This window comes from Periplaneta americana, chromosome 9 (assembly GCF_040183065.1).
Source record: "Periplaneta americana isolate PAMFEO1 chromosome 9, P.americana_PAMFEO1_priV1, whole genome shotgun sequence".
In the NCBI taxonomy this organism is placed as follows: domain Eukaryota; kingdom Metazoa; phylum Arthropoda; class Insecta; order Blattodea; family Blattidae; genus Periplaneta; species Periplaneta americana.
Window position 1 is genome coordinate 57,148,459 of NC_091125.1, and position 20,773 is coordinate 57,169,231.

General features: G+C 34.9%; 1 protein-coding gene across 1 annotated transcript in view; it reads right to left on the minus strand.

Annotated features, from left to right (window-relative positions):
- Positions 1-20,773, minus strand: part of LOC138705949 (facilitated trehalose transporter Tret1-like) — a 55,036-nt gene that overhangs the window by 19,320 nt on the left and 14,943 nt on the right. Inside the window, exons 2-3 of the mRNA XM_069834759.1 lie at positions 4,147-4,231; positions 3,679-3,841 (exon numbers count right to left, since the gene is read on the minus strand). Of these exons, the coding sequence (XP_069690860.1) occupies positions 3,679-3,841; positions 4,147-4,231 (248 nt within the window). The remainder of the gene's footprint in view (positions 1-3,678; positions 3,842-4,146; positions 4,232-20,773) is intronic.

Genomic DNA, 20,773 nt, shown 5'->3' on the forward strand with positions numbered 1-20,773 from the left:
ATATATATATATATATACAGTAGAGTCTAGTTAATCCGAACTAATTGGGACCAAGATCTATTTGGATTATAAGATTTTCGGATTAACCGAAATATTTCCTGTAATGCAATGCATGCTATTCACTAGCGCTGAGAGACGGTGGTGGGAGTACTCTGTTGCTATTTTTAGAACCACAACCAACAGGTTCACTTCATTACGACAAGAGAAAATTATTGATTTTATGAGCATAACAGATGTGTAAATTATGTACAGAAAACACTAATTGTTGTAAGTACCCTTGAATGTGCTATTTTCATAATTTGTTTAAGTAAAAGATATTGAGTGAATTTATACATTTTTTTTCTTTTCGCTACTTTGTACTATTACAATAAATTTAGTTTTTTCTTAAAATAATTTTTGTCGCATTAACCAGAATTTCGGATTAGCGTAGTTCGGATTAACGTGTCTCTACTGTAAATATATACATATACATGTCTTCTGTTTTAATTCTACGGAGTCCTCTGTATTATGATGCCAGGAAAATACAGAAACGTTGTCTCACACTGTGTGTCTGTTGTACGCGCAGATACGTTTGTTGGGCGTTGCATGAGTGCAGTTCACCTCAGTCTGTTGTGAGTTATTGAAGTGATTATCATTCGTATGAAATGTAGTTCAACTTATTGTGTGTGTTTTTTTTTTCCATTGTTTGGAAACACTCAAAGGACTACTAATTCGTGTGTAGAAAAGTGCAAACTACAGCATTTTTTTTATATTGTTTGAGAATGGTTTATAGAATATAGATATTTCAGCGAGTTTTTGTAGTTTTAAACTATACAAAAATGGAAGAAAAATCCGACAATCATTTCGAACATTTCGAAAGAGGAGATTAGTTAAGAATTTCAAAATAATCTTCGGAGATATCAAAAACGTATTGAAGCAGGAAGGGGACACTGACCATCTCTTGTGATATAGGTAAGGTAAGAAGCGCTTATATTAATTTTTAAGTTGTTTACAAACTTTTCCCATTTAAACAGATTTTAGAAACTAAAGTTACTACTGTAGAAACGACGACGAGTTCGTGGTAGAGCCCGATCGTAAACTCATGGTACCTGCGCGAAAGACGAATTGGCATCCACTTACATGGATTCGCCCAAGATTCTTTCTAGGGGGTGTTTGAACAGTACGCTCTATGAGTAAGTAGTCGCCCGCACACACAGAACCCCCCACTCCGAAGCCTTAGAAATAAGCTCGCGCATGAAGGGGTGGTTTGTTTATGCCTCACCCCATGATGAACCTACTCCATCCGCTACCGAAGAGAGTAAGGTAAGGAAGATACTTTGCTTCCGCTTGCTTCCTTGCATCAATAGCGGACGTCTTTTGAATATAATATTGAGTTTGGCAAATTACTACGTAAGTAATTATTATTTATGTCTACTGTTAATACACAGGACAATATGACACTCAGGAGGAAATTAAACGCAGAATAAATATGGGAAATGCTAGTTATTATTCGGCTGAGAAGCTTTTGTCAATCAGTCTGTTGTCAAAATATCTGAAAGTTAGAATTTATAAAACAGTTATATTACCGGTTGTTCTGTATGGTTGTGAAACTTGGACTCTCACTTTGAGAGAGGAACAGAGATTAAGGGTGTTTAAGAATAAGGTGCTCAGGAAAATATTTAGGGCTAAGAGGGATGAAGGTACAGGAGAATGGAGAAAATTACACAACGCAGAACTGCAAGCATTGTATTCTTCACCTGACATAATAAAGGAACAGTAAATCCAGACGTTTGAGATGGACAGGGCATATGGGCGAATCCAGAAATGCTGGGAGACCGGAGGGAAAAATACCTTTGGGAAGGTCGAGACGTAGATGGGAGGATAATATTAGAATGGATTTGAGGGAGGTGGAATATGTAGAGACAGGATTAATCTTGCTCAGGATTGGGACCGATGGCGAGCTTATAATACTGTACAGTATATGAGGGCGGCAATGAACGTCCGGGTTCCTTAAAAGCCGTAAGTAAGTCTACTGTTAATAAGATTGTATGAACGTATGTAAACAAACGAAACATAATTTTAACTGTAGTCACTCAACACTTGTAACAATGAGAAAATATAATATTGAGTCGTTATTCCATAGCTTAATTTGAAAGTATAATATTAGTATATTAATCTTCACAGCAAACCGGAAATAATACGTACAAATAAATTCGAGTATTTTACGAACGTATAACCAATTTGCGAAAGTTTTTAAATTACACTTTTACTATATGTACTTCTGACACCTTTTTCTCTGAACCATTTTATTAATATCTGGTTTCAAACCTGACCAACACAATCGCAAAACTGGAAATAAGTTATAGTCTCTTATCCTAATACGTAACGCATGCTTGATAGTGTTCATCTTAGAAAATAATGGTTCGCAGCTGTTAGTAAATAAACGTAACTGAGGAATGGAATTCTCGCACAGAGATTATATTATTAGAATCCATTTTCCCTCCTACATTTAACTTGGGTGCTGGTCTCTAAATCTAATATTTCTAATTGTACTGATTCTGGAGCTTCCGTTAAATTAGGAGACTCGTTTCATTCTCCATTGACTTACATTCAGAACATCTATTTCGCAAAGACACGCGAAGTTCTTTCAATAGTTCCTTATAGTGCATATGTAAATTATAATTATTTGCATACAACAGACTTGATCAAGTTATCCCAAACAAACTGTTTTTCACATAATGAAAGTGTCCCAAGAAAGAGTAAAGGAAAGCAATAAGTGGAATTTCTATTTTATATACAATATTTTTTAAAGATAGAGGCTTGATTTTTGTACACATATTCCTATTGACATCAGTTATTACGTGTTTAGTTTCCTATTTATAGATTCAATAGTTTGAGCTATTTAAATTTTAGAAAGTATTATAATTAGCATATTTTCAAAATTTTTCAACTCCATATTGTAAGTAAGCCTATTACCTGGAATTATCTTGATATCCTACGTCACAGTCGTATCACAAGCCCTACCGGACGGAATGGTGTGGGGTGAATTAAAATGATGACGTCAACCCTCACTGAGGTGTAGTCACCCACGCATGTATATAAGCCATATATATTAGATTGGCTACCTCCATGTTATGGAATAGCAACGTATAAAAGAGAACAACCATTAGGATCTCCACTGTCGAACATGCATTTTTTTCTTACTACCGGTAGATGGAAGTACTACTGCAAGTTATTACCACAGTCTAGTATATACAGTCACGAAGCTCAATACGTAGTAAATATGCATCCATAGATAGTTGCTAACCACTAGGATCGCTACTATCGCCATTACAGACAATGCGAAATAGTACCTGCACAGTCTATTGTTCCTAGTACCCTCATAAACTCAAGCTTCATGACTGTATATACTAGACTGTGCTATTACTCTATGCAATTCCATCATAGGTTATAACGTGACTTCTTTTGCAGTCACTAGATGGCAGAAGAGTGAAACTGATAAAGTTGTTGTCTTGAAAGTGCATTAGGCTGATCAAACTGTTATATGTGTTCAGGGACAGCCTATAAGGGAAGCGTCATATAGGGAGGATCCTGTACTTTCCCACAGTCTGCAAATAACGAGAAGGCCAAGGTGAAGAAGTTTCTCGACGCCACTGTGTTTGTTGCTATGAGTATGTAAGTAAGAATACTCGTACATACTGAACCAAGATATTTGATCCTCTGTGAGACTCAATGTGTCCTTCTCACGCACGTCAGTTATATTGTCGTCGTGAGGATGTAAGGAGGGAATTACGATCGTGGGGAACCCCAGCGTCATCCCATATCCCAGTAGCAGAACGTTCTTTGCAGATGTCGCAAGGATCTGAAAGAAAAAAAATATATACATATTGTAGTCCACTTCATTATAACCTGGTATTTCCAGTCTTTATATAAGCTTACAGAAGCTAGTACATTATAAATATGATAAAACAGGTTGACATAGGAGAATAATTCTGAACTGGGAATGAGAAGGAAAACCAAAATATTCAGATAAGAATTCAACATACTCCTATTCACAAATCTCCCACGATATACAGGATCCAACTCTTTTATTCTACCAGTTCAGTTAATTAGCATTGGATCTTTGACAGCAAGAGCCAAATAATGACACAGGCCTTCCGTCCTTACCTGTGGCAGTGCTGAACGAAATGTTTTCTTAGCATTCTGCTGTTTCTCGTAGCCTTGCTGACAGCCTTCTAGCTTTCCATTCTGGCTTCATGGAAAAAATAATAATAAAACATTCAAAATTAGACGGCACAATAATTTCATTTTTTAATTTATTTCTCATTTATTTTTCTTTTTTAATCTATTTTTCAATTATTTTTCATTATTTAATTTATTTTTCATTTTTAAATTTATTTTACATTTACTTTTTACTTTTCATTTATTTTCAACTTAATTTCCATCTTTTAATTTATTTTTCATTTTTAGATTTATTTTTCATTTATTTTTCAATTTTTAATTTGTTTTTCATTTTTTAATTTATATTTCATTTTTTTAATTTACTTTTCATTTATTTTTAACTTATTTTCTATCTTTTAATTTATTTTCAATTTATTTTCTATTTTTTTATTTATTTTTAATTTATTTTTAAATTTTTTATATATTTTTCATCATTTAATTTATTTTTCATTTATTTTTCATTTTTAAATTTATTTTTCTTTTTTAATTTATTTTTTATTTGTTTTCAATTTTTTATTTGCTTTTTTCACATCTTTTAATTTTTTATTTATTCTTTCATTTATTCTTTCATTTTTATTTACTTTTCCATTTATCCAATTTATCCATCCATCCACTTATTTATGTATTTATTTATTTATTTATTTATTTATTTATTTATTTATTTATTTATTTATTTATTTATTCATTCATTCATTCATTCATTCTGGGACGATTAAGGCCTTGAGGCCTTCTCTTCCACCCTACCAGAAGTGGCAAATACATTCGAAAAAAAAACAAAGTAGTAATATTAACAGTAATACTTAAATATAAAATCATTATCATGCAGATTAAGGAGCTTACATATAATGACATTTGACTAAAGACGATATATAACTAAGTCATTTACAATTCATATCCTAATTCTACTTTATGATAGGTCTGAATGATAATGCATACAAACACACAAAATAATCTATAAATCGGCTAACACTCACAAATCAATCCCAAGTAAAAGTATATAATTCTTAATTTAAACTGATTAACTGTTCGGCAATCCCTGACATGACGAGGTAAGGAGTTCCCCAGGCGACAAACTGACACGGTGAAAGAGGATGAATAGAAAGAGGTACGGTGACGAGGACTGACAGTGAGTAAATTAAGGAAGTTTATGACAAAGTATTAAAATCAGCAATGAGTTGTTGTTGTTATTATTATTATTATTACTATTATTATTATTATCATCATCATCATCATCATCATCATTAATATTATTGATAGAAAGCCTCAGATTGTGTGTTGAAGATCATTTATCAAGAGTATAGGTCGAAACAAAATCTCAAATAGGCTTTGAGTCTTTCCCAACAGATGACGAAAACTCCCGGAAAACAATATAAAATTATATCTAATAAAAATACATATTTTTTTCTGTCATTTCGTAAATATATTATTCAATATTGTTAAAGGTGGTACATGGAGATATTGACTGAAATACAGCGGCTAGTGCACCATTCTGTATAACATTAACTTAGTATCTAATTTTTTGTAGTTCTAGACACGAAATGTCAAGTGAAACTGGTGATGAGTAAAATGTGGGGCAGTGGGCCATCGGGCGCATCCTCGAGATGTCAGAGATGTGAAAAATGCGTCACGTAAACTCTGTCACGTTTCAGAACATATAGTGAGTCATTTAAGGTCATTAAGAAGATACATTCGATGTATTCCTATGCGTGCCGAAAATCTCAAGGCCGACTTGAGATCTTTTAGAATTAGAAACAATATGGTTATGTAAATCCATACGATATTGAAATAAAATAAGTCAGGTATTCTCGCATACTGCAATAAATTATTGTTGCTAACATCATCTAATACAATAGAGCAATGTTTCTCAATCTTTTCTGTAAACGTACCCCCTTAGACTTCCAATATGTTTAAGTACTCCTTATAATAAATATCACGAATATGACGAGCTAATGTTAATGTTACCAACTACCGTTGGGTTCGTCCATGAGAAAGTGGCCTGAAACGTTTCCCTAATCAAACTTATTTTAATTTGAAAAATATAGTGTAATATTTATGGTGGTATCTATTCATTTACTGCAAATGAATTTTCAAGAATTTTCAAAGAAAATGCTATTCAATCATGTGACTTATATTTAATGTAAATTGTATTTTAAATTGTTAACGTTTGCGTTATTCTAGTGTGGCATCTTCAGACATTGATGATTAAAAATATCTTGTGAAAAACATTGCATCAAAACTGTACTTCAAGATTTTTACATACATCAAAATATACATTATTGATGTCAACATTAAAAAAAACATTAAAACAGTGAAAAACACTTAAATGTACAAACTTGAATTACAAATGTCAAATATGCATATTTATGTACAATTGGTATTGAATTAAGTAACCATATCATTCAACGCCAAACATGGATAACTGTTAATCAAATACCTAGACAGTTGTATCGCCGGGATGCTACTCATCTCAGTACCTGAATTGAAAGTCTCTCTTCTCCCATATTGTTTACATAACTAGGGACCGGAATCTTAGGCACTACCCTTTGAAGTTACGTGAATACGAAGTTCGTGCATGAGCCAAATGACTTGATGAAGAGTAGTTATGCGTGGTGCTGTAAACAGACTACTCCCGCATCAAAGACGGGCTGTATTGTGTATTACAAAAGAATAAGCATAGTCTTTGCTGTAAATTTTTAACTTAAAATGTTACTGTTCCACAGGCACTACTCTTAATGAAATGTTTAAGCCTATATTACAACTGTCTTTGAAGTAAAATTTTAACTTAAAATATTACTGTACCAAAGGTACTACTCTCAACATGTTTAAGCCTATGTTACAATAATTTTAATGTAAATTTTTGACTTAAACTGTTACTGTTTTATAGGTATCGCCCTTAATGCAATGTTTAAGCCCATATTATGATAATCTTTGTTGCAAAACTTGTTGTTAAAACAGCGGTACAACTGTAACACAGGTACTGCCCTGAATGAGATGTTTAAACATATATTACAATAATATTTGCTATAAAACTTGACTTCATGAACATTGCTAAACTGAAGTATACTGTACTTGTTTAGGAGTAAGGAATCTGTTGTAGAGTGCCCCTTTAGTGCGTGTTATTTGTTTTTGTGAGCAGAGTGTCTATTGAAGGACACGTGGCGTAATGTATACCCCGTGCACACTTATACTCATTCCAATGTTGTGGGACTAAGAAAACGGTCTTTATAAATAACCAAACTACAGTACACAAGTTGTCCCTGCTCAATATCTTCAACGATATTTCTATCCATTTTTAATTCCTTCCCTTATTGTTTCGTCACAAAATGACACTCGAGTAAAGGTTAGTTCACAATAACCCGGGAACAGAAACGACAACGAGAACGAGAACAGAAATAATGTTAAAATAACTGCATTTAAATGTGAGCATTCACAATGCTCATATTTAAATACATTTTAACAATATTTCCGTTCTTGTTTCCGTTTCCTGTTTATTGTGAATCAACCTTAACCCGCTCGAAGTACCGAAGACAACATGCGAAGTCAAGGCTGCTATTTCGAAGGCTTTAATTCTGAAAAATACCGAAACTTGTGTCGGGAGGGAGATTAGGGCTCATCCCATCATTTCTCTTAACGCCATAGAAAATCAAGGAAAAACCTCAAGCAGGATGAGTTGTCTCAGTTTAGGAGGCTAGCCAATTGGCTCTTATATCTCTATTGAAATATTCATTTAATACAATGTTATAGGCATAACATATGAAATAACATAATGAATGAATGTTAAATTTCTAGCCATACATCCGTGCACCCATCTATACAAGCATTTATACACCGCTTACTAGGTTTTCTCACGTTTGGGACTTGGAGAACAATGGATAAGTGCCTGCCGCGAAAAGAGTCGGGGTTTGGAAAGACATCGAGTTTTCGCATAAGACTACACGGACAATCGTAATGTCCTGGCGAGATTTAAAGCCATAACAATTACATTCAAGCAGCATGAAACTCGCATGACTTGTAAAACGAAGACAAAACAAAAATCTGATGTTTAAGAATTTTCGTAGTATACAATAAATTTAATGTTGCTGAGCTGTTAATATTTGTATATTCAAGTGCAACTGTGTTAGAAATGTTATGTAACACTTTCGCTGATGTGTATAAGTCACCTTCATAAACAAACTTGCGTGCATTGTTGTATTTGTATTCTTTTCAGCGGTGAGGAATTTCGAGGGCAAATTCAATTGAGACACTTTAAAACTAGACTCTAGAAAGACGTGGAGTGAAGGAAATGATTCATTAGCGAGCAATTTCCAGCCGATGTACGTTAAAGCGCAGCGGTACGTGCTGCAACCATTTTCTTTGTTCGTCCCCCGAGATTACTTGGTTTTCTCCGAACTGTATTTTATTATTTTTATCTGTATTTACAGTCGCTTTAACTCCTGTCCGTGCGTTTTTTAAAGCGCTTCATGCCTTTGCTGCTGCAAATATAGGGTAAAAAAAAACGCAATGACTGCAAAATGGTGGACAATTAATATTGGCTTCTATTACTGCTGTAATAAATTTAACCTTAAAAGAACCAAACATGTTAAATAGTTTCGACTTGTATGATAATGCATGGAATTATTATTACCAGACGATTTTAACAATAATAAACGTCGCAAAAAACGAAAACACGCATTCCGGCATGATGGGTCGTGCAGCGAACTCGTAAAGCGATGTTTAGATTCGTTGCACGGTTTCTGCAGCGCTGCTGCAGCGAAGGTAAAGCAAATGTAATAAAAGAACGGCCTTGCTGCAACGCTTCACGTTTCGCTTAAAAAAAAAAGCACAGTTTGTCATACCGCGTCTGTCTGTGGTTTACTACTGGAAATGCACTATTATATTGTGCCTATTATTCTATGGTAATTGGGGTCCAATACGGCATTCGCCTTCAATTAACTGAAAATTAATTATATTCAACAGAGGAAAACCACGGAAAAAGCCTCAACCAGTTTGGTCGGCACCGGTGAAAACCCAGGACCTCCCGAATGCGAGTTTAGTACGTCACCACTGAGCCATCTCGCTCGGTTGAATTGAATTATCAATAACATGAGCAGAAAAATATATTTTATTACAAAACTAATTGAACTGTTTGAATCCATACCTAAAGATAATATCTATTATAATAGATTTTCGAAGACTCATTCCACGTCAACTGGTCTTGTATCTAAAAAAAATTACTTTCCATAAAAAGTATATTTCTGTATATTAAAATACGCAACATGGTCGGGAAGACATGGATATATAGCATTTTAAAATAAATATCTACATGTTACCATAAACAGCACAGTTAAACTTTGTTAACTGATTAATAATTTTAATCGTGGTTTTGTTTCCTATTCTGGCTGTGGTGAGAGTTCATGGATGGCCAAAGAAGTAAGATGTAGGCCTATCTATGGAGAAAGCTTCTGTCGTAGTTGAAAAAGTGAAACATCCAAGAATTATAAATAAGCGTGAACAGCTTGTTTTTGTTTGAAAATGATTAAATTCCACAGTAAAATGCAACAATAAAACTTTGGGGTTGCATTATTGTCTCCTTTTATATCTGTAATTAGTTCTATTTTTCAGATGTTTGGGGAAAATAATAATAAAATGATTGAAATTTCATATTTTAACTATTCTGTCACACACGTAACATGTTATAAATATTCAGTATGTCCTTGGTCAAACGCAAATCGAAGTTTAAAAAACGTAATCTTGTTCCAAAAATCTTGCAAATACAAAAAAAAATATAGGCTACTGTTTTTTCAGAACTTAACCAATTAGCAGAGTTACTGAATGAACTACATGATTGTGCAATGCCAATGGAAAATTTTGTCACCCCTGTAACATTTAGTCTTCCTCCTTCCCCTTTTGTTAGGCAAAAGATATGGATTTCATAATTACGGATCAATATCTAGGTAAATAGAGGTAGGCTACATACCTTAGTTTTTTCAACTGCCTACAAGAAATTGACATAATCTTAAGTTTTAGTCAATATAACTAAATATTTGTCACACCCGTAACAATGGAATGACTTAGAACTGAATGTATTACAGTGCTACTTTGATTGCAAGCAGCTCACAAGGGAAAATGACTACGATATTCATTAAGAATAAAGATTTTACGGAGAAATGTATGATTCTTGTGCTAGTTATTAAGTTTATTTTTTTCCATATTTATTCTTCTTTTTTTCCCCTCGTTTACGTAGGACACGAATTCGTCTTATTCCATGTTGTTAAACGTACAATGAAGATTTTTCTAATACCCTGAGGAGATTTAGAATTACAAATGGTTTGATATACGTATTCTGTAATGTATCTTCACTCCCAAAGTTGTAATGAATCAATAACATTGTTTATATAAATGATATGCAAAAACCTGTAAACAGCGGGGAATAACATCTCCTGTTCAAGAAGTAGAACGTGGCAGTAAGAGAAAAAAGAAATGATGACATCCAAAAAGAAAAAATAGTCTATATACAACAAGGAAGCAGCAGAGCCTCTTGTCCTTGATTTGTTTGGAGTGGTCAGTAGGTGGTAAAAATAAAACTATAATGTTTAGCAGCAAAATTTACAAAGATTGATGTGCTGAAATTTCAGTCTAAGCTTTGTAATAACAAAAAGGGCAAAAATTAACCAAATATCTTCATGTGAACAAATGAGACAGGAAATGAACTAGATATTCACAGACAAAAATAACAAATAACGGGGACATTTCAATAAGTTTTTAAATTTTTAGTAGGTGATTTTACGACGCTTTATCAACATCTTAGGTTATTTAGCGTCTGAATGAGATGAAGGTGCTAATGCTGGTGAAATGAGTCTGGGGTCCAGCACCGAAAGTTACCCAGCATTTGCTCATATTGGGTTGGGGGAAAACCCCGGAAAAAACCTCAACCAGGTAACTTGCCCCGACCGGAAATCGAGCCCGGGAGGAGAGGTACCGAGTTCCTATATCGTCATATATCTTAGGTTAAAGGGACGAAATGTACCAGTGACCAAAATTGGAGTTGGAGGGAGTACAGCTCTTTTTTCTGAAAGAGAACAAAAAATGGTTAGTGTCTTATAGCCCATGCGAAAATTGGTGTTTACAATTACCCCCCTCTCAAAGGGAAAAAAGTAAACAGGTGGGGTAAATGTAAACTAGCAATTAAAAGATGAAAAAAAGTCAACCTTATTATTTTAAACCCATTTTCAGGAAATGAAAGATCTAAAAATAACAGAATGTTTCTTTGTCATGCTTACCGTTACTGAGGGTTGTGTAATGTTGAAATATATTTGAAATCAGTGAAAAGTATTTACAATTACCCTGGTCTGCCCTATATCATATCAATTTGTTATTTTCTTTCTGTATCGTAATGATGGAGCCATGTTTCGCACATACAGTAGTTTCAATACGATTCGAACAGCTAGAAGAATCGCGAATCGATGTTAGGTCGCGGATCATGGTTGAGAAACTTGGCTACCCTATATATGCGATGACTGTCTAATTCCGACAGGCGGTCTGAATGGCATTCGTGATTCCGATGCTGACAGGTGGTCCATCATGCCTCAGTCCCAGATACAGTCAGTTCCCGTCATGCCTGATAAGTTCCAGGAGCGGGAACCACAAGCCCTTCCTATATCATCATCGGAAACCCGTACTATCTCCAAGACTTCACTCCAGCCTATTTTTATTATTGCAGACGATAGATGAAATAAGGGAGAAGTGAAGAGTCTTGTGGAATGATAGAGGGAAACGGAAGTAATCAGAGACACAAATTCCATTACGACCTGCTCGAGGATCGAATCCAGGCCGCCTGGATGGAAGACCAGCGCGCTAACACTTGAGTCACAGACGCGGCAGGGTTGAGAAACACTGCCAGCAACAACATCGATGACTACAACAGGATTTTCTTGTCAGTGTCAGTTCGCTGTTAACTTTGTTTTATTTCGATTCATAATGTGAGCTATGTCTTTGCCGAATTTACAAAAAAAATAAAATAACAGAATAAAATAAAAGTTCGCCGCATCAATAACCAGAAATTAGTGTTTCAATCGCGTACGGTTGTCCAGATACAAGTGTTAAACTCTTTACCTCGAATCCATAACGTGTCAGTCCTCTACGTCCTCTACGTCGTGCATCCGTAAAAAAAAATTAACGAGTGAAAGAATTTCTGAAGTAAAGAAAGTATCTTTGCATACCAGAGGCGAAGAAGAGATTGCTACAAACAAGGCGCTGAGGTGCTTCCTTCATTAAGCCTGAACGATGTGTACGTGCAGAGCCTCGAGCCAGAGACTGTCACACGCAAGGTTGCAAGGTCCCATTCAGCACGCACACCTACGGGGACTATTTGTAGGGCGAAAAACTACAGTTTCAGTGTTTGATTCCCGGCGTCAGTCTACTGTTCAGATTTACATTTTACTTCACTATGCAACTCGGACAGACTTGTTTATTTACGTAATATTTAATAATACTATTAATCAAATTATATTGCTTTTAATTTGACATCAGGCCTTTTGATAAATCGTATACAGGATGTTAAAAAAGTAGCCAATATTTTAGGAGGTGCTAGTATGCATCAAAACAAGAAAATAATGTCTAATAAACATGGGTCCTACGACACATATCCTGAGATCTGAACACTTGTTCATAGGAGGTGCTCAATGTGACTTCCATTCATGGCATTGCATTCCTCTGCCCTTCGGCGTAAGGAATCACGCACTCTTTGAAATTTGTTTTAATACGTTAATAAGAAAATCCTGATAACGATCCCCAATTAACCTCTGTGGTAGCACGTATAGCCCTATTAATCTATCACCAAGAACGCCTGCCCATAAGTTGATTGAGAATCTGTGCTTATGCCTTGTTTCTTCAACTCTATAGGGATTTTCTTCAGCCTACACATGCTGATTACGAAAATTCACAACACCATCTCTGCTGAACCCTGCTCATATCCGCAACCAGACTTTTGTTTTCAATATTCCCTGCGACGTATCATTATTCCATACCAGGGGTGTCAACTACGGTATGATTATCTGGTAGTCTGCTGTATTGTAGGGCAGAGAAATGCACTGTCATGAATGGACGTCACATTGAGCACCTCCTATGAACAAGTGTACAGATCTCAGAAAGTATGTGTTGTAGTACCCATGTTTATTAGACATTGTTTTCTTGTTTTGATGCATAATAGCACCTCCTAAAATATTGGATACTTTTTTTAACACTCTGTATAATTTGCAATGCTTTGTGCAAATACAGAAAGAGCTTCTGATATAATAAATAAAAATAAATTATTAATATTCACATTCAAATAAGCAATTTTCCAAAACTACAATTTGGCTGACGCTGAGAGTTCAATGTGCAATTTGTGCAGTGAAAGAAAGTCTGAGAATATTCTTTATTATAAATTTTGCTAAAAAATAGGTACTCATTTATTATACAATAGTACTGAACTGTAGATTTAATAAAATGTTGCAACATTATTTATATTGTTACTTAACAATAATACTAATAAAATGTTTAGGGTCTACTTTTCGTTTTACATCAGGCCTATTGATAACAAAAAATATAGTGCCGACAATTTATCATCTTTCCATATTAGAGAAAGTAGAGGGGAAGTGGCAGTTCACAGCGCAGATGCCGACATGCTGCCCACACAGCGCTCGGTTATGAGTAGGGACCGGATTTATAGGTTTTTACCTATTTTATCCTTACTTCTAAACTCATAATTTCTTAGATAATTTTCTGAATCATGGTCATAAGAGTCATATATGTAAATTCTGTTGAACCTAAAAAAATCTAAATTGGACCTTAAGAACTAAAAAGCCTAAACCATAATTAATACGTATTTTTCTATATTTACTGAGTTTTATATAAATAGCCTATATTCAGAAATTTCAATTCATCTTTTATCCTCCTCTGCACCGGAGAAAGGATCCAATCTTCAGTCTTTACTCCTTCAGTCATTTGTTGTTTTGGATAAAATGGTTAACAGGGAATTCCATCTTTCTTTGTCCTTCAGAGGCTTCACCCTCTCAATCATATTATAACCACATGTTATCCCCGTACAAGTTGAAAATTCACCTCTGTGTCGCACATGAAGGTGAGGCCAGACCTTGGTAGACCTTGGTCCTTACGAGGGAAGGGTTTCGGCTCGAACAGGAATTTTTGGTTAAAAATTTGTACAGAGACTTACCTCACAATGGTGATGAAGACCCTAAAAGCATTCATTTGTGTAACTCTCCGTTTGGTTGGTATTGGTCAATACATTTCTTTAAAAATGTACATGAGGATTCTCTATAAAATGCATGAAACAGCATGGAGCAGAGCAATAAGCACAACACGCAGAAGCAACACCTGAACAATCTTCTGAACCACACTCCAGTGCTCAAAAATCAAATGCCACCTGAATTACATTTTTGAAGTCTGAGACTTGTTCAGGATTCACGTAACCAGCTGACTGTCAGGAATACCGAAGCATAGGGCAGTATATTGGAGCAGACAACTGGTTATGAACAACAGAGTGCATTTTATTATAAACACTTGATTTCCCAAGTTAAGTTCTGGATTCTCAGCAAGAGTCCTTATGTAATCTGGTATCCTCCGAGCATACATTTTGTATTGTCTAAGCAAATAGACATCCAGAGGCTGCATATATTTAGTTTTTATGGGTGGAATGATCATACCTTCTATGTCCTAGGCTTGGAATGATTAATTTATTAAGGTTGTGTCCTTGTGAGCATTCAATGAATCACACAACAGTGTATACTTTTGATTAGCTGCAATATTTTCAGACAGAACGTTGGAGAAAAATGTTCTTAAATGGGCTTTAGGCATTTTACCACTCGTACTAGCTTCTAGGCTAGGCTAGGCTTACGGGTAAGGTGTCCCATCCCCTTAACTTGTGCAGTGCTCTCCCTACCCCTCAACTTGTACAGTGCTCTTACAGGCAAACCACACATTACACAAACGAATGCTTTTGGGAGCTTTGTAGAGATGTAAAGATGGGCCTGTATACAAATTTTGGATACGAAATTCCTGTTCGAGCCGAAACCCTTCCCTTGTTAGTGGACTGTCACGCAAATTATTATTATTATTATTATTATTATTATTATTATTATTATTATTATTCAGAGCTCGTAAATGTTAGTAGATGAAATGTTCGCGGAAGTCGCAGCACGGGGTCGCGGAACCTCAGTTGGGAACCACTGTTCTAGAAAGTATTTTATCGGTTCTTACTCGCTCAACTAAAATGCAACGTCATTGTACTGATGCGGTCACGTTCGACATTCGTAACAGGACCAGTCAATATGGCCACTTTTTCCAAAGCACTAAGATGAGGTTAGTGGGATTCGAGAACTACGTCAAGACTTTCATTCTTACATTCAATTTATGGTTTCATCCCATATTTAAATCTGTGCAATGGACCTTTAGATCTTCGATATACAATTTTTGATGTATAAACTAGGCATTCACATTGAATAGGTTAGGTATAGGGGAGAGTCGGGTAGTGTCGAACATCGGGTAATATCGGACAGTGAGTTTCTTTCATCTGCCATACGATGATAGTACCTGATTGACATGGTTACGTTTCTGTGATGTCGCATAGAGAAACGTAACCATGTCATTCAGGGACTACCATATGGTGGTAGATGAAAGAAACGCACTGTCCGATACTACCCGATGTCCGATACTACCCGACTCTCCCCTATGTCTGTTAGATAAACGCTGAAAATAATGATCAATGATTTTGTATAAAAATATATAATTAGAAATTAAACTAGGTCTTACGGAATTATAAATTATATTAGTTAATTATATTATTAAATGTTAAAGAGAAGCGATTAGAACCATTTGAAATGTCGATATGGAGAAGAATGGAGCGTGTGAAATGGACAGAATAAGAAACGAAACTGTATTGGAAAGAGTGGGTGAAGAAAGAATGATGCTGAAACTGATCAGGAAGAGAAAAAGGAATTGGGTTAGTCACTGGCTGAGAAGAAACTGCCTACTGAAGGATACACTGGAAGGAATGTGAACGAGAGAAGACTTCGGGGCAGAAGAAGATATCGGATAATAGACGACATTAAGATATATGTGGAGACTAAGAGGAAGGCAGAAAACAGGAATGATTGAAGAAATCTGAGTTTGCAGTAAAAGACCTGTCCTTGGGCAGAACATTATGAATGAATGAATTATTAGATGTACCAAGATTAATTATGCTCAATCTCTGCTTGGGCTAATCACCTGGTTGGGTTTTTTCCGAGGTTTTTCCCAACCGCAAGGCGAATTTCAGGTAATATATTACGAATCCTTGGCCTCATCTCGCCAAATATCATCCCGCTATCATCAATCTCATCGAAGCTACATAATTTAATAGTTGATACAGAGTCGTTAAATAAATAAGTAAAAAATTAAATATGGCATGACAACAATTAGCATATGCTTATGCTCGTCAATGTTATTGGTTTCATGTTAAGCGTTATTCACGTAAATTTACAATCACTGGAATGAAGGATACGCCAACCAAATGCAATCAAAGTTCGTAATATAATATTCGAAGAAAAACAAAAATACCGTGGCCCATTCCTTCTTGTAATAAAAGTAGGTTGAATTACAAGTGACCTTGCAAAAACCTACAGATAAAATAAAAGATATTATAAAAAACGATCGCACTTCTTTTCAAGTGACTCTAAAAATCCTGGGCGTGACAGCCCATAGAGGGCCAAGGGCGACCAGCCTAACGTCCACATGCCTCAACATAGGTGAACAATCATCCAATCAGTACGGGAGTATCGTGTGGTTAGCAGGATGATCCCCCTATCCAGGCGTTACAGTTAGTTTACGGAACTGGATTTCGCTACCTAATAGTCTATACTCCCCAAATTCATGGGGGTGTTATAAGTTCCCCTAATTCAAAAGGATTTCAAATTCCGTAAATTCTCCTCAAGACTAAACAGGTAAAATGTTAGGCATATGTAAATTCTCCTAAACCTAGAGCCATTTAGCATTATTGTTTCTCTTGAGGTATTTTAGGTCTGTATGTAGTCCTACCAATTTAGAAGTCGACTCGCCTTAAAGGCTTGGCTTCTCTTGAAGACTGCCATTTCTTCACTTTTCCCTCTCCAGTTATTTTGTCGACGCTGCGAGAGTCGATCATGATCCTCGTAACTTAAAATAAAATTCTTTTCAGGATCTAAAACTTTAAAAAATGCAGGATATTTTTTCTACCTGCACCGCTAATTTTCTTCACCACCCATTAGGCCTAGAGACCGTTAAAGTAAAAGTTGGAATTCTAAAAATTTATTGTTCTCTTCTGAGCATTTCATTTCTCTTTCAGTATCGATACATCTGAATCAATTAGCGGCGTTACCAACAATGTTACAATTTTTTGTTTCTTTTTTTGAAGTAGAATGATTACTGGCGCTGTTAGTATTGTTGCGCAAAAGATAATGATATGTTCCTTTGGTTGAACTGAATGTCTTTGATAATCTTGTATCATAATATCATGACTAGGGGAATTTACCACTGGCAGGTAGGGCGCTTAGAATCGTTATAGGGGAATTTATTTATTTTTTCGGTAATTAAGTGAATTTACATTTACCCAATTCATAAGCAATCACGAGTTGGGTGTGCATACACTAACCGAAATTTTATGAGAAAATGTGTTCCCCATGAAAACAAGAACTCACTCCGTAAAACGAGACCAGGCATGATATTATCTTAGACTAATGTTTAAAAATGAACTCACACGAACATTTTAGTTTTTTTTAATTTAATTAAAAAAACTTAAAATTGTTTAACGACACGTTAAAAGTGTTAACATTTTTAAAAAAGGTTATATACCTTAGACAGACGGCCCGTTTCGACGCCGGTTCTGGGTCATCTTCAGTGTCCTACGAAATTCAATTAATTTTAAAATATCTCTAATTTTATAAGTTGTTCAAAGTATACTAATATTAATGTGAAATACGTTTATTATTATTATTATTATTATTATTATTATTATTATTATTATTATTATTATTATTATCATCATCATCATCATTATTATTAATACCACAATCATTGTTTAATATCACCGTGTTTATCTATGTATTAATTTTATTGTATTTTCATATTTCGCTATATAACTTTACTACGGCGTAAAGTCGTTCAAAATTGCTACTAACCTCTTAAACCGCCCTGAAATAAAACACTTAAACGGACTACCTTGTCTTTTATTTACAATAATTGGCAACTCGTCCTTTCCGTCACGGACCAACTCTAGCTGCAGTACCTACATAACAGTATGAAGCAGTAATAGCATTAATCTAGAGTCACGTTCCAGTCGTTGCAGTACTCAATGGCTACCACACAGCTGCAGCACGGTATGCAAATGTTCGCTAAGTGCCAACTTTCACAATTGGACTTGAATGAAACGAAGTTAATTCATTTTATGCAACTTACAATTGCCGCATAACTGAATGAACACATTCCGCGTAACTAAATAGGTAGGCCTACTACTGGCCTGTAGTACCAAGTAAAGCTGTCAAGTAAAGCCCTTACTTTATTGAGATACCGAAAACCATTACTATTATGAAGAAGACTATAAGCGCATTTCTCACCTCACGTCACGTCACGTAAACGTCACATATGGGAAGCTTTACGTCAATATCAAATTTGATTGAATTCGTATTGTATAGTAAACACAGCAACCGTTACATCACCTCCACTAAAGATTCAAGGCCGCAGTTCTACGTGGTTAGCATAATCTTGATATACGTAACAAAAACGAAACAATTTTCAATTCTCTCGCGAGAGCTTTCTGGACAGAACTGACCTATGGTAACACATTTTGTGAAGTCCTGTTTAATTTAAAGCTTGCAACTGCTACATTAAAATAGTCTGTGTTTAAATCTAGATTTTGGATATACTGCTACACGTTAAAGTCAGTTTCGGTTATTCAGTATAGAAATAAATACTGTGTCTTTATTAAATATGAGTTTTATTTACTTCCTTTTTAATTTCATTCCATATTCTTTCTTTATAGGAATTACTGTTTTATTTATCAGAAAGTACTCTCAATTAGTTATTACATAGCGTAATAGAAATATATCGACCTAAATATAAAAGGCAAATAATAAAATAACGAATTTAAAACACATCAACAGAGTCAAACTAAGTTACCACTACCGGTATCAACTACACTATTTTAATATATAGGGTACATGAACGAAATATTTCCTGAATGGCATAAATGTACGAGTGCATGTATAAATAAAAGAATATTATAATAAAACGAAACAGAAAATTGAACACGTCGACAACATATCTAATCGGAATGATTTACAAAGATATCTCGTATGCTTTTGGTACGAATATGTCAGCCTCGAAACCTGTCATCATAGCCTTCAGAACAATATCTCGTATGCTTTTGGTACGAATATGTCAGCCTCGAAACCTGACATCATAGCCTTCAGAACAAAAAAAACTTATAAATTAGAAACAATACAATATCAGAACACCTAAATGTATTTAACTACCAATGATGTCAATTATCGTATGAAAGAAAAAGATTTATAAACAAAAATAAATAAATAAATAAATAAATAAATATTGGGCATTACAATTTTCAAACCCAATCCACTTGAAGATAACTAGACTTAACGTATATAACACTTCAGCAATTAATTCCAACTTTGCTACCATATGTAGCGAAATTTGGACACTTAGAAAACAAGCTTTCACAAAATCAAATAGGCCTACAGTACAGATGATTACTTTCAGAGAAACAGTGGAATACACTTTGTCAGATTATGAAAGAAGCGAGATAATTTTATAAGAAAAAAATACACTTATTTTAGAAAGAATCAGAAATTACATGCAAAACTGGATACAACCTATACAGCGCATACATTTTCTCTTTCCACGCTCTCATATGTGCACTGCAGCGTCCGATCTACATTCGCAAGCGTGGAAAAATAAAATATTTGCACTATATTACACTAAGAATGGATAACAATGGAATCAGTCTACAAATAATGTTGAATTACTGATCCGAATGAATGAAAGGACTAGGCAGACCTTCAATATTTAAAATGTTTGATGGTTTTATTGTGTGTGCTGAAATAGAACTGTCTAGAATCATGAAAATTTTAATTATTTATCATATTATGACCATAATATAACATAGCCTTATATCGTATAGGTCATTCGTTATCTCGTGAAACCTACCTGCGCGTCAGGGGAAGAAGAAAGTGAGCTAAGAAGTTTCCCTCCCTTGCTATGTTTTTACTTGTAGGTAGCCAGCTCACTTACCCCCACCTTAAGGTTCTTACTGTATGCTACGGCGCACACACAAATATTTGGTTTCACGAGATAACGAATTACCTATATCACATCATATATCATACAATTCGCTGTTATGGGCAGCTATTTCAATCAATTTCTCATTGTTCATTTTTCTTCAGAACAATAAACACCTAACGACTTTCGTGCATTTTTCATATCGATAGACTGCTAGACCATGGTGAAATATCTGTAAACTGAGAAAAAAATAATTATTGTGGCTTAATGCGGATTTGCAATCATTTTT